Source organism: Alosa alosa, chromosome 22 (assembly GCF_017589495.1).
Source record: "Alosa alosa isolate M-15738 ecotype Scorff River chromosome 22, AALO_Geno_1.1, whole genome shotgun sequence".
NCBI lineage: Eukaryota > Metazoa > Chordata > Actinopteri > Clupeiformes > Clupeidae > Alosa > Alosa alosa.
In genome coordinates this window covers 4,122,071-4,136,154 of record NC_063210.1, presented here as the reverse complement: position 1 = coordinate 4,136,154, position 14,084 = coordinate 4,122,071, and the positions used below count along the sequence as shown (strand labels likewise).

General features: G+C 44.4%; 2 protein-coding genes across 2 annotated transcripts; one reads left to right on the top strand and one right to left on the bottom strand.

The window, feature by feature from the left end:
* Positions 1-1,085: 1,085 nt before the first annotated feature.
* atp6v0cb (ATPase H+ transporting V0 subunit cb) lies at positions 1,086-8,778 on the top strand. Its single transcript, XM_048233824.1, has 3 exons — positions 1,086-1,365; positions 7,187-7,370; positions 7,622-8,778. The coding sequence occupies exons 1-3, from the start codon at positions 1,293-1,295 to the stop codon at positions 7,824-7,826; spliced, it is 462 nt and encodes a 153-aa protein (XP_048089781.1). The 5' UTR covers positions 1,086-1,292; the 3' UTR covers positions 7,827-8,778.
* A 549-nt stretch (positions 8,779-9,327) lies between these two features.
* nubp2 (nucleotide binding protein 2 (MinD homolog, E. coli)) lies at positions 9,328-13,262 on the bottom strand. The gene is made up of 7 exons (XM_048233823.1): positions 13,154-13,262; positions 12,733-12,851; positions 12,373-12,571; positions 11,803-11,957; positions 11,531-11,641; positions 10,810-10,879; positions 9,328-9,608 (listed from the first exon to the last, which is right to left on the bottom strand). The coding sequence occupies exons 1-7, from the start codon at positions 13,167-13,169 to the stop codon at positions 9,469-9,471; spliced, it is 810 nt and encodes a 269-aa protein (XP_048089780.1). The 5' UTR covers positions 13,170-13,262; the 3' UTR covers positions 9,328-9,468.
* Between the last annotated feature and the right edge of the window lie 822 nt (positions 13,263-14,084).

Sequence of the window (14,084 nt, the reverse complement as noted above, 5' to 3'; positions counted from 1 at the left end):
GGATAATTTAGGGCCCACTCAAAATTATATCATAGCAGGGCAACAAGCATATTTCTGGCAGGCATTTGACTGAATCAGCCTACTTCTCCTGCTTAGTGGGCATTTAAACAATAGTCTGATTCGTTATCCCACTCGAGGAATCCAGAACAAGGACTAACCCCTGAATTTACTCAGAACAGCGTCAGCATCTTATTGCATAACATTTCTCATTCATTCACAAGGGTGGGGGGAAGAGGCACGTGCTTTCTTCCAATGACCTTCACGTGTGCTCAGTATAGGCTACGTAGGCTATGGCAAATAAGCCTCTGTAAAAGCCATAGCTTGGGTGCGCCTCTGAGGAAGTCGTGGATAGGCTACGCGATGCTGATGCTGGTGCAGGACTCAGAGTGTGGGGAGAGTTGACCTCTCTGCTAAACTGGAGGTTGGGGGGATGCGGTCCCTGCTGTGACTCACCCACTCCATCACCCATCCCTCTCTCTCTCCTCTTGCTCAAAGCAATGCAGCGGGAATCTCCTCGCCCTCCCCCAACGCGCGAATCCCTTGTACGCTTTACACCCCACTGTGAACGAAACATTCAGACGTGGTAGCCTGACCAAACAAATTATGCTCTTTGCAGTATGTGTTTATTTTTGGAGTGAATACAATAATCAACATCTCAGACTAGCAAGTCCATAAGATAGCCTATATCAAATAATAGCCTAATAAAAACGACATATTTTGTTGGCATATATTATCGCATAAAGATAGGTAGGCTAGTTTATTCCATGGTTGATATTTCGTGTCCACACCCTCATATTCATCCTATCATTTTATTCTAACAGAGAAATGCTATAATATCAAAGGGAAAGCCTGCAGCGGAGTGAACCAAAATCTGCTTAGCTGGGGGATGACCTTCAACGAGTAAAGTCTATAGAAAAGGCAAAGTTCACATCAGAGACGCTATTAAGGCTATACTTGTTTGTAGCGTTACTTAATAACCTAATTTAGATTACTGCTGTGAGAAATGTAGGTGTGTTTTAGTTCCGTCATTTTTGCATACCCCCACTATCGATTGGTGAAGTCCCTGTTTCTTGTCAGGTGATATTTTCCCCTTCGCCATTTTGTACTGCTGCGCCGGGAATCTATCGGGAGAATCGTGACTAGACCTTTCTACTGCTGTTTAGGTGGCCTGTCAACGTCTCTCCGCTCGGAAATTCACATACCTAGACCGTGGCCTTTAGTAGTTGAAAGAACCCATTTAGTGACACTTGCCTTTAAATATTTTTGTATCATTTTGTACTGTTTGAGAGAGAATGTCGTCCGACAGCCCCGAATACTCCCCGTTCTTCGCTGTGATGGGCGCATCAGCGGCAATGGTGTTTAGTGGTAAGTGCTTAAATCAATGTAGTTGATGTAAACCTTGTCATTATCATTTGTCTTGCATATTTTCATGTCACCGGTTCATTTACATTGTTGTTATCTCAGCGTTGTATTTTACATGGCTATGTATTACTAACGTTATCTACCGCCAGGTAATGGCAACGTCAACTCAATACGTGTTGGCAAGCTAGCTATCATTAACGTTAGCAGCTAACTAGCTATCGATGTATCACCTGCCTTATCCTCGCCACACTAGGTAGCAGCAGCAAGCCAAATAACCAGATTGCTTGGTTATAAATCAATGGTGAGACTTTATTTGTTTGTTTGCTGCCACTAAATGTAATCGATGGTTTTGTATTGCCAGCGATTGCCACAAGAAACCGTCTCGGTAACCAGCTGTTGAGACTAGCTAACTGGCGGATATGGCTTGCTTTCTGGATAAATTAGCATTCAGGACATCAGGTGATGCTTAGTCGTTTTGTTAGTTTGCCGACTTCTTTGCTATTGGTGGATTGCTTTGCTAACCTTTTCTGCTCTATTCTTATGCCTAACGTTAGGGAGTCATCAAATGGTTCTTCTTAGGTAACCTTAATTGGTATAACTTTGCGTAGGTTTAGTGGTTAGCCAACATCATTCACGTAAAATGTCATCCATAAATTGTAGTGACGACTACATTAGTCTAGCTGGCAGTTATTGATGTTTTGCCACTGACTACATATGCCGTACATTAGCCTGCCAAGCCATTCGGTGCCCGATTTGCGAATGTCGTGGGTTTGATAAAGGGGAGCAATCGTTATCATTCTGTTTAGCTAGATTCCTCTAGATCTACTCTGCGAAGTAGCGTCGTTGACATCAGACCCTTCTCAATTGAGAGTGGGTCTGGTAAAGGTTCATTGACTTACAACTTCCAGCAGGGGCGTAACTAGCAGTGAAATTAAAGGATTAGATGGTAAATATGCTAGTAATATGGTTTTGCGAAGGCTTCCCGTTTATAGGTAAGCAGCCTTATTCATTGATAATCTTGAATAGCATCTCGTCCCCATATTGCATTAAAGTATTTATGATCCCAAATGCCGTCTCAAACCAATGACCGCAATTGAAGTCTGACATGTCCCTTGGTGCATTGCTAGTCTTATGACCAATGGAAGTCACATGTAGTCTTACGTTGTCAAGCAGACTGTTAAAAAGACCGTTCATATCTTTAGATTGTTTTCCCCACCCGCTGGCATTTCAACTGGTAGACCTGTGAAATGGTCAATGTGGCAGGTCTGTGAAAGTTGACACTGTGCCACAGACAGGATGATTGGAATATCGACTAACTGCTAATTGGTTTGGCCAGTTAGTTGTGACCCAGTGTAGACCTCTGTGGTCTTTTAGGTACCATCCTATGGCTTGCAGCATTAGGCTATTTCACACAGTTGTACTGCCTGTCCTATGCAACATATCTCTGGCAAGTCAGTCACCAAGGCATTGCTCTCTGTGGCTTTGTGAACTATATGCTTCAAGAGGCAGAGCTACTCCCTGGTGATGTGATTGAGACAACATATCCTCACTGACCTTTACATAAATTGGAGGAGGATTAAAATATAACACACACCACCCCACTCCCTACAACCCCTAGTCTAATCCCAATATCTTTACATCAGCCCCTCAGCCTTCTTTGAGTGCTGAACTGCCTATAGATGACTACTGTGTGACCCCCATTCATTAATCCCTGGGCTCTGTTGCTCATGACATGCACCAGTCAGGTGATCAGAGGTAATGGACCATCACAAGGGTGATGATGTTATGTGTCAAAGTTCATACCGTTTGATAGTCTTAGTCCAATTCCAACTGAATTAGAATTGTGTGTCTGAGTGGAAGGAATGTTTGACTCCAGTTTGGTGTATTTTGTATCAGGATATGAATATCCTTGGTGGAGTTTTACTATGGTTCTATGGAGCCTAGTTTGTCAAGAAACCAGAAAGGAGTGTACCTGGATGACTTAAAATCATCTGCTATGTATAGGAGGTTGGATATAGGAAGGATGCTTTTATGTGCCTTTCTCTCTGTGTTTGTGCGTTGTTTGGCATCCAATGACTCACCATGCTGGTCAGATTGCTCACTGTGTGGAGCCAACTCTGACTCAGTGGTTCTGGAGAAGTAGCCTGGATGCAGTGTAGTGTACCCAGGCCTACATGTGCACAATTTTGGTGATGACTCTTCAAATCGTACTCCCAAGCTCATATTAGAATTCCATATTTCCAGAGAAGTAACTAACTACTCCACTAGGCCTAGGTCAGAGTGTGTGCACCTGCTTCGCAGCATTAGAACTCGCATAGACTCTCAATGTCACGCGCCGTGTCAGTGGCAGAGTTTTCCATGATTCATTGGCAGTCCGTCTTTGAGTCAGAAATACTATCCACTCAGTTATATAGTCCCAGTTTTTTTGTTTTTTTAATCTCCATGAAACATCTGTGTAAAGAAAAGGAAATGGAGTAGCTCCTTTACAGACTATCATGTGATGCCAAATGACTTGGTCTTTTGTTCTCTACTAACAACGATAGTGCAGTGCATCTGTGGGAACATGTGCACTTGTTTCAAAGAATGGACAGACTGTGTAGTGTGTGTGTGTGTTGCAAGAGTCTGGATGTTGTTTTTGTGTATGCATTTTTTGTATTATAATTTTACACAAGTTTAATGTGACCTGCTCACAGCACTGTTTCACACATGGCTATGGTAAAGGCAGAGGGAGGAAGTGAGGGGGAGAATAAAAGCTCTTTACTTAAGCCCAGGATTAGGATTAAAAAAAAAAATGATGCTGCCTCTGGGATTGCCCATCAGCACCCGTCCACTGTCTCCTGTACATGAACACGCACACCCGCTCCTTGCGTTGACTTGTCGGACATTTCCCTTATCTCAGTGTCTCAGGAGTCCCCCTGCATACTCAGATATGTGGTTTAATCAAACACAGGACCTATTAAAGTGACTTTATACTCTCATTCCTGCCCTCTGATTGGGAGCCTGGTGTTTGTATCTGTGGTGGTGGTGAGGAGGCTGGCTGCTGCTGACAGGAACGGACATCGGTGTGAAATACTTGTCCAAAACCACCATCAGCTTAGCCCCCAAGAGAGAGCCTCTTGAAATGCCCTGGTGTTCAAGACACTGGGTTTGGTGGTATACGGTCACTTCAGTGTTTCCCCATAGTGGAGGATGGCAATTGTATGTCCTGGCTTAGGCTGGGGGGGGGCATGCTTTATTAGGGTGTTGGCTTTATCCAGTTAGCATGGGCTGCTTTGTTGCCAAGATGCGTGAGTGAGATCATCAGTCATATGGTGTTTTCAACTCTTATTTTGGTGCGAAAAAGGGGTAAAAATCATAAGATTCAGATCAGTCATTTTCCTATTTTCTGGGCTGAAGTAGCTGAATGAATTAGAATGGTAGTCTGTCGGTCTCCACCTAATAAAGCTAATTGAGCAGTATTAAGCAGACACTTTTATTCAAAGCGTCACAGACTTGCAACGGCTGGTTCAGGATTCAAACTCGATCGACCGATTGTCAGTTAAGTTACTGCTTTATCTCCTTTCATCTATGGTTCAGCCCCATTGTCCTACTAAACCGGTTGGCCTTCCAGATCAAGGGTAGTCTTCTCCCATTCAGCTTGTCTGTGTGGGTGTGTTGTCTTCTGATGCAGACCCATCTCATTAAGGCCACTCGTGCTCTGTGCGTAAGTCAGAAAGGGTAATTGATATCTGTATTGATCTGGCGGTGGGGAGGAGGTGTGAGTCACAGTGGCTGGTGGCAGTGTGCCATCTGTGCCCAGGAACCTGTCTCTTCACCGCCGCCTGATGCCATCTGTCACAGAGACAGGAGGGGACACACACACACACACACACACACACTTCGGAGGAGGAAGATGAATCCTCCACGTAGGGGCAAGAACAAGAGATGAATGCTTCCTGTGCTGTGCCCTTGCATCCTATTTGAACACAGTTTTCTGGTTGGGGAAAGTGAGGCGAACATCCCTCTCACCTAAAGTGACCAGCACCATGCTGCACTACAGACTCTGCAGCTTCAATCAGCTAATGAACATCAGTCCTGCTGCCAAAAATGGATGCTGCATCAGCACTTCCAACAGTTAAATATAGCAGCAGTCTCTTTGGATTCCAGATTTTTTCTGCAAATTTGTTTTGATGTAGTATATAGAATAAAGAATAATTCTCTCTTCTCTTTTCCTTTGGGGACATTTTTTAACTGTGATTTTTTTTTTTTTTCCCTGATTCTGCAATTTATGATGGTCAAGCTTCAGTTCAATATTCCTAATTTTGCTCTAAGTTGGGCCTCTTCTGATTGATGAGCCTGCCTTGTGCATGAGAATAACAGCATTCCTGTTTGGTGACATGACTATAGATTTCTTCCATATGAAGATTAACCACTAGGACAGAGTTGCAAGCTGCACAATTAACAGCAGCCTTTGCAATCACCTAATTGCGTTAGGTCAAATTGTGATTTCCAGTAGAAATTGATTAGTTGTGCAGCCCTACTCTGTACCCATCCCATCATTCCTCACCACTCTGTTCTCCGAGCTCTTCTCTCTCAGTAAAGAGCTGATTCCACACTGTGCCTATCGCCCCTCCACTGCATCCCCTCCCTTGCTCATTTCTCTCCTTCCCCGCCCTTTCTCTGACGTCAGCCACTGTGCGTGTCCTCTGTGAATGAGCCCGTGGGTTTGTGATTTGGAGGACTGCAGGCCACTCGTACACATAAAGCCAGGGTGCAGGGCCCTGGTGTGGTGCAGGGTTTCCTCGGTGTTTGAGGTGACCGATGCGAAAGGAAGGACGGCAGGTTAAGGCCATACATGGTGGCCTTGGAGCAAATCTGACCTCCATTGCACTGACCCCCACTTCAGGACTTAATTTTACCAGGCTTTTAGCCAGTCACACTGCTGTATGAGATGCAATCAGCTCTGTGTGGTAGATGTTATGAGAATGCTAACAGAGGGTTGAGAAATGATTAGCTCCATTACATTGGTTTTAACTATTTTTTTATTTCACGGAAATACCCGCATAAATTTAGACATGTTCTAGGAAATGCAGAAGTATGTCACACCTGGTGGCCTCAGTGTTCAGCAAAGCATGCACGCAAAGTGGGCTTGTAGAATCCACTGGAAAAAGCTTTGCTTCTGCTTGTTTTTGTAGATTGTTGGCGTATTGGCTTCTGCCTGTTTTTTGGAGATTCTTGGCATGATGTAGTAAACCCATCTGAACTGTTGTCTCACTCGATATCAGGGCCATGTTTGACTAGGGCATCAAGGCCATTGATAACTGTGTCCTTCAAATCGGTAATGCTGACGGCCTGTAGGCGCACTGAAAATCCAAGTGTTTTCCTTGAATTTGAGGTGGTGTGTTTTGCCCATGTAACATTCTCATACTTGCAGAATGGAGAACTGAGGGGGGTGCACTGCATGTGGTGGCTGGTAGGACTTGTCAAGTTTGAGTAGCCTCCATGTCATGAATGGGCTTAATTGTTTTGAGAGCTATGGAGCATTCAGAGCAGCCTTAGTGGGCTGTCATGCTGAACTCTGCTTTCTCTTCCCCTGTGCAAGAGGCACACTCAGCACTCCATCTTCCTCTTTTTAATTAACTGAAACCCAAACCCGCTGGATGGCCTCTCTGCGACCTCTGCGCGCTCCCATCCGTCTCTCTTGCTCCGTCCGGTTCGTTTGGACGATGCTGGACTTAAGCGTCTATCGATCTGTGTGGTCTGCTAACCTATTAGCTTGTTGTGTTGAAGTGGTTCAGTGGTTTCTGAGTATCCCGTTCTCCTTCTTCTCCCCCCCCCCCCCTAGCACTGGGTGCTGCGTATGGCACGGCCAAGAGTGGCACGGGCATCGCTGCCATGTCAGTGATGCGCCCGGAGCTCATCATGAAGTCCATCATCCCAGTGGTCATGGCGGGTATCATAGCCATCTACGGGCTGGTGGTGGCTGTGCTCATCGCCAACAACATCTCAGAGCGGATCACGCTCTTCAAGTGAGTGCCTGGGGCTACTTTTTGATCCCCATCTCTCTGTCTCTCTCTCTCTCTCTATCTGTCTGTCTGTCTCTGTCTCTCTCTCTCTCTCTCTCGTTGGGTGTGTCTGGTCTCTTGTTGTACTTGTTCTCCATCTCCTGTGGTCTCTAACACACCAGTGCAACCACACGGTCAAAGCCACTGAGACTACACTGGAGCCACAGCTCCTGAGGTCAACCTCTAACCTTTTGTGTGTGTGTGTGTGTTTGTAGGAGCTTCCTGCACCTGGGCGCAGGGCTGAGCGTGGGTCTGAGCGGCCTGGCCGCGGGCTTTGCCATCGGCATCGTGGGAGACGCGGGCGTCAGGGGGACAGCCCAGCAGCCCCGCCTGTTCGTGGGCATGATCCTCATCCTCATCTTTGCCGAAGTGCTGGGACTGTATGGGCTCATCGTGGCCCTCATTCTCTCCACCAAATAAACCACACCTCCACCATCCTTTGCTGCTGGGAGGGACCTGTTAAATCTGGGAGGGGCTGGGAGTGGGAGAGGGACGTCTGAAACCAGATTGAAAAAATAGTATCAAATGTGGGGTTTAAAAAAAATCTAAATATTTAAAGGAAAAAAAAAAAAGCTCCATTAAAAATATGGTCTTTCAATGTGTACAGTTGTTTTGATTTGATAGTCAACTTCCTGTAAATGCGCAATGTAGTGATTTTTGTCTGTTCTGTGTGTGAAATATGAAAAAAGGTGAAAAAACAGATGATTCTCCTCACTTCTCCAACACCCTCTTCTCATTCCTCTGTCCTAGTGGTCAGACTCTGAGGTCTAGCAGTGCTCCTCTTTGTTGCAGACTGATGACCTCTCATCTGGCTACTTCCCGTCTCTTTCTTGTGGTCATCTCCTGGGCCAGCAAGGTCTGATTTGTGTGCTCCGTCTTACACGGGAGCTGGTCCTGTTAGGTGCAGGGGATCCCATCGGTAAACTGGTTGGGAAAAAAAATATCTTAATCTATGTGGATGAAATGAAATTGTATGGAATAGTTGTTTTTTTTTTTTTTTTTATTTTGTCATTTTTTTCCACTGATTTTATTTATAAGGTAATGACGCTGTACAAATGGAGCAAAGATATTTGGAATCCCCTTAGTACATATGATGTAAACATATATACAAAGATATACATTATGATCAATAACTATTAGTTAGCAATCTGCACTGTCGGTTAAGTGTACCGTGATTGGACATTCTATGGTTGTGTAAACTGGTTCTACTGGGATTGCCTCTGATGCGTGTCCGTCGGGCCGGGAGTGTGTAAGTTCGATGTGTAACTGTGTTTTGACTTCTCACACGTGTGTTTCTCCTTTAGTAACTGCTGTCTGGTTGTATTAAAGGTGTGTGTGCCCCGTGGTGGCTCTCACAAGTCTAATTTCCAAAGAGTCTCCATCCTGTTGTTCTCATATGTGCGCAAACCATAGATCTGTATCATTGTAGATGACAGAAGATGTTTAACGTCTGTGTGCTGTTGCTTAAGATGATCTTGAACATTAAGTAGACTGTACAGTACACATTGGGTGTTCAGAAGGTTAGTCCACAACCATTTCCTACCAGAATGTTTGTGGTGATTCTATTTAAGGAAATACCTTCTGAAATGTAACAGCTTTCCTCATCCCTGACCGGTCCCTCATAGCATGAGTGTAAAGTAGGAGATTTCTGATTATTCCAAGGGTTTAGAAGGTTAATAGCTAAAGTCAAAACCTCTCAACTGTCAAGTTGGGTGACTCCATTTGGCCTCTAGATGATAGTTAATGTAATTACATTAACTATCATTTAAACACATGAGCATGGTTTGAAATGGGTAATTTCATTATTCTAATAAACTCCTGCAAAACACTGGGTCTCAGCAACACAGTATCTCAGACCACTGAAGTCTTTTGGACCCCCCTCAAGGAAGAGACTGACCAGTTGGAATGGGACTACCCCAAGTAAGTTACAAAATCATTTTATTTTTAAAATTCAAGATTTAGCAAAGTAACAATACACATATACACAATATATAAATGATTTATGCAAGCATGTAACTACAGTGCAGACTTGGGACTATAAGTGGATGTGTGGTTGGAGAAGTCAGTCATCCTCCAGCCTGCTCTGCAGGGTGTTTGCAATAGTGTTGATGGCACTGAAGGTGGCGCTCTTAGGAAACGCCTGCAGGAAGTCTTCGCCCTCCTCAAGACTCTGCGTCAGCTGAGGGTCCAGTGGCACACAGCCTAAAACAAACACATTCCAGCTCTGATTCACAGCAGCTCTTGGACAATAATATTAATCTGCTATCATGTGTTCCATACATCACATTCAAATGTAAATGGGGAAAATAATGCATATCAGCACTGACTGTATGTATGAATGTCCTTAGAAGTCTGATACAGTAATAAGACATTTTCATTCCTCCTAAAATCTGGTTATGTTGAAATGGTTTTGGGTCAGTTTAGCATGTGATTTTCATTTCTCCCATGAACTGAATAACATACTGGCTATGTCCATTACGCAACAATAGCAGGCCTTCTTTTATAAGACATCAATGTCTGACACTTCATTTATAACTAAAATGACCTCTCAATGTTTGTAGGATGCCTCTGTATACTAGGGGTATAACGGTACACAGTCACGGTTCTGTGTGTACCTCAGTTCTGAAGCCACGGTTCGGTTCATTTTCGGTACAGTAAGCCTGTAGGTACTGCTAACTTAAAATTCACTAACAATATTGCTGATGTGCAACAGGAAGAGTAGTTTGAAAAGGGGTCAAACGTTAATTGACTAAACTGATATATGGCCTGCTACTTCATATGTTTGTGTGGGGAATTTGAATTTGAAACATTGTCCGCAAGCAAAAAGGCCTGCTGCTTAAGCAGTTCAGTGTGAATACATGTACCTTTACACCTCTAGTATGTACCCATGCAGCTAGCCCAGTTTCAAAAATGACTAGCACTGCTATCTCCTGATATTTAGCTCCATTCGTGCCATGTGGCAGTAAAGAGCCGATCATGTGCATCATTTATTACTGATAGGCTATTGATCAACCAGTCTGTCGTGGCATCACTGGCACTAATGGAGATCTGACTGCTGTCTGGAGAGCCTGAGGGAGTGACAGCAGTTCATCTGCTGCACACCCACTCCCAGGCACAGCAGGCCTATTGGTGATCTGTGGAGCGGGAGTGACCTTGAGCTTTGCCTGTTTCTAGATGAGAGGGGGTCCATCAGCTAGCATGGCTGATAGCACAGCTAGGCTCATTGCTTAACGTGTCAGAGAAACGTACATGTCAAGCAGAATCTGCTGTTTACAACACTCTCCCAGATAGTCAGTTTGAAATGGATAAAAAAATTTAGGCAAACCGAGTGACAATTTTTTAGTGGGCTGCACTGCCATCTAGTGGTTAAGATTAGCAGTGAAGCAGGGCAGCAGCCTCTTACCCAGAAACTCTGACCCTGTCAACTTGGCCAGTTCCTCTCCCCCACCTTTGGAAAAGATGTTACTGCATTCCTGCACACACACAAAGTGAACATAGGCTTGTCAGGGATTTCACAATATAGGTTGTTAGCATAGTTGTTCATTTACATATACAATAAAAACTGTTTGAAAATATATGCCATAGATATGCATATCATAACAGCCTCAACAGTACTGAAACAGGAATCTAAAAGCTCATCTAATGACAAGAGAATTCTCTGAGGCATATGGTGAAAATGCTGTTATGTGTGTCATTTTCTTTGTAAGAGCGAATACATTTAAATGAATGTGAAGTTAAAAGAAACACTTTTCCATTCCACAGACAGGAGGCCTGTGATGGAATCACCTGACTGCTGACTCTAGGACTAACCTGCCCCATATCTGACCACTTTAAGCCCCATATCTGACCACTTTAAGCTTTCTAGCCTAACAAAGCAATGTGCTTATCACAACATGTGCACTGGTATTTCCAAAATAAAAGAATCACAAGGTTGTTTTTTTTTTTTTAAATATCTACATGTGAAGTTGTAAGCTGTGGTAAAGTTTTGAGTGTGTGGTGGGGGAGAGGGATCGTGTGTGTGTGGGAGGGGAGGGACGACGTGTGGGAGAGAAGGTCATGTGTGGTCATGCATGTACGTGTGTGTGTGTGTGTGTGTGTGTGTGTGTGTCTGTGTGAGCACTCACGGAGCAGTGTGGACACACGAAGCCGCTCATGTTCTCAATAAGCCCGAGGATACGTACGCCTGTCTTCTTACAGAAGGTAATCTCTCGCCGAACATCTCCAGTTGACACCGCCTGCCACACACACACAACCATGAGAAGAGGACTGATACTACCTTTACAATACACACAACAGAGGAACAAGCAAACACCTTCATCCAAGTCATCATGATGGCCGGGTCATGGATAGTATGCATTTCAGCCGTGTGGTTAGTATTTCAGCGCAGCTGTTGTACCTGTGGAGTGGTGACCAGCACGGCACCGTCCACTCTGTGTTTGCGGAGATTCTCCAGCACGGCCAGATGCTCATCTGATGTTCCGGGCGGCGTGTCCACCAAGAGGATGTCCAGTTCACCCCATGCTACATCACTCACAAATTGACCTATCAGAGCTGGATGAAACAACAGGATGTCAGGTGAGGAACGTTGGCAACTGAAACACAGCACTGTTACTCTCATTCAGGGTTCCCACTTTAATGAATGATTTCAGAGCACCCGCATAGCGGTCAATAATCTTTTACTTGCGGGAGATGATTAAATAGGCATTGAATAAACACAGTTAGCTACTCAAGCAAGCCGTAAAGCTAATAACCAGATATCAATTCTGTGTGGAAATATATTTGTATTAATGTATTTTGGCCAGTACATTTTAAACTGCTATAACAAAATTCCCTGATATTCCATGACTTTGCCCCAAAAATGATGAAATGTGAAATGTCTGGAATAGACATGATATTCCAGAACTTCCATGTAAGAGGCTCTTCATCTTCTGAAGCCAGAGCGTGCATTCAGTGTCAGAGCTGATACCTGTTTTCTTGGGGCCCCTCCATACCACAGCCTCATCTGGGTGTTCCAACAGGAAGCCAATGGACATGAGCGCGAGGCTCTGCTGGGTGTCTGCATAGACGGGCACCCAGCCCGACTCGCACTGGTGCACCTCCGGCCGACACACTCGCAGCATGCGCGGAATACTGGGCCCACATAGATCCACATCCAGAATGCCCACCTAAGACAAACAAATCCCTTCTGTTTATGTGCTTCGTCGTGAACTTTAGTCCGACAGCCAACACTCTCTGGTCACAGAGTAGGCTACATCAGAAATGAACAGGTAGGCCTTCATGTTTTAAAACAGATTGCAGAGAGACTATCTCCCAAGTCGTAGCCTACCTTTTTACCGGCGTGTCGGAAGGCCAGTGCAAGTTCTGTAGTGATGGTGCTTTTCCCGACACCTCCTTTACCTGACAGTACCAGGACGACCCGACGGACCTGTGAGAGGCTTGTTCGATCTAAGTGAGAAGGAGAGGTACAACCAAGCATGTAGTGTAAATAAAATGATCGGAAATAATGAAATTATTGTAAGTGAAGCTTTGAATAGCTCGCCTTTCGGGGGGAAAATAGTTCGGTTGCAGAAATGATCCGGTTTAGGAAATCATGTGACGAAGTTACAGCAAACTGCACCGCTACCATAATTTGTTAGTAGGAGGCTACACTGCTCACTAACTGACTGGTTGGTTACACAATTAATCAAATGGCAACATTCTTTCAATATAAATATATTGGCTAAATAACTAGTAAGACGGTTACATACCGCTACTTTCTTCCATGCCGACAGGAGCTGATCAAAGTTTTCTTCCGCATTCACATGCGTCACTTCCGAAAAAGAACCATCCAGGTCTCCAGAAACAGTCGAACGCCCGCCTTTCGGATATTAGAAGCCAATCAAAGTGATCGTGGCTTGTGCATCGTGTGTCTAGTGTATCTCCAAGCACAGCCAGTGCCCGTCTATTAGACATTCTCTGGCACAGCCAAGTCAGAGCCAACAGCGCCGTCCCCTGATTGACAAAGTAGGCCTAAGCAGATGACAGATGCGTTAATAGGCCAACCTACGTTGTAGCCTACTGAAATACCTGGATTAGACAAAAGGTGACAGCATTGGTGTTCCTCTGTTTATAACCTGTGCTTAAGCAATGACAATCTTGAAGGAAGAGTTTAGGGAACATTGTGAGTTAATTAACATAAATAGTGTAGACCTATTTTGTCAATTTTCCAAAATTAATTTCAAATGATAAATGATTTGATCTGTGATTTCAAAATATAACATCCCTGGCCATAGGCCTTACGTTCATGGTCACACATGAAGTCATGACTGTAACTATGGATAAACCCTTAAGTCATGTGACATTGCCCAAGCTTTTCCAACTAGGCTATGCCACACTTCTGTGCCCATGTTTAAAGCTGTAGGGAAGCCCTGTTATATCAGAACAACAGAAGAGAGCCAATGACCTTTCAAGTGGTTGCTAGGCTAACTTGTGATATATGCTAGGCACAGTGGGCCTAGGCCTACGTAATATTTTTGTGTGTGACATTTTGAAGTGTGGTTTCACAACCATTACCTTTGTCTCCATTGTTAGCAACATTTTATTGACTCCTCATATGCACGCAGAGAAATCAGTGCACAACATCTATGTCACAGGACATATTTAGGGCACTGTTAGTTGAAGAGCCTAAATCAGTGCTGA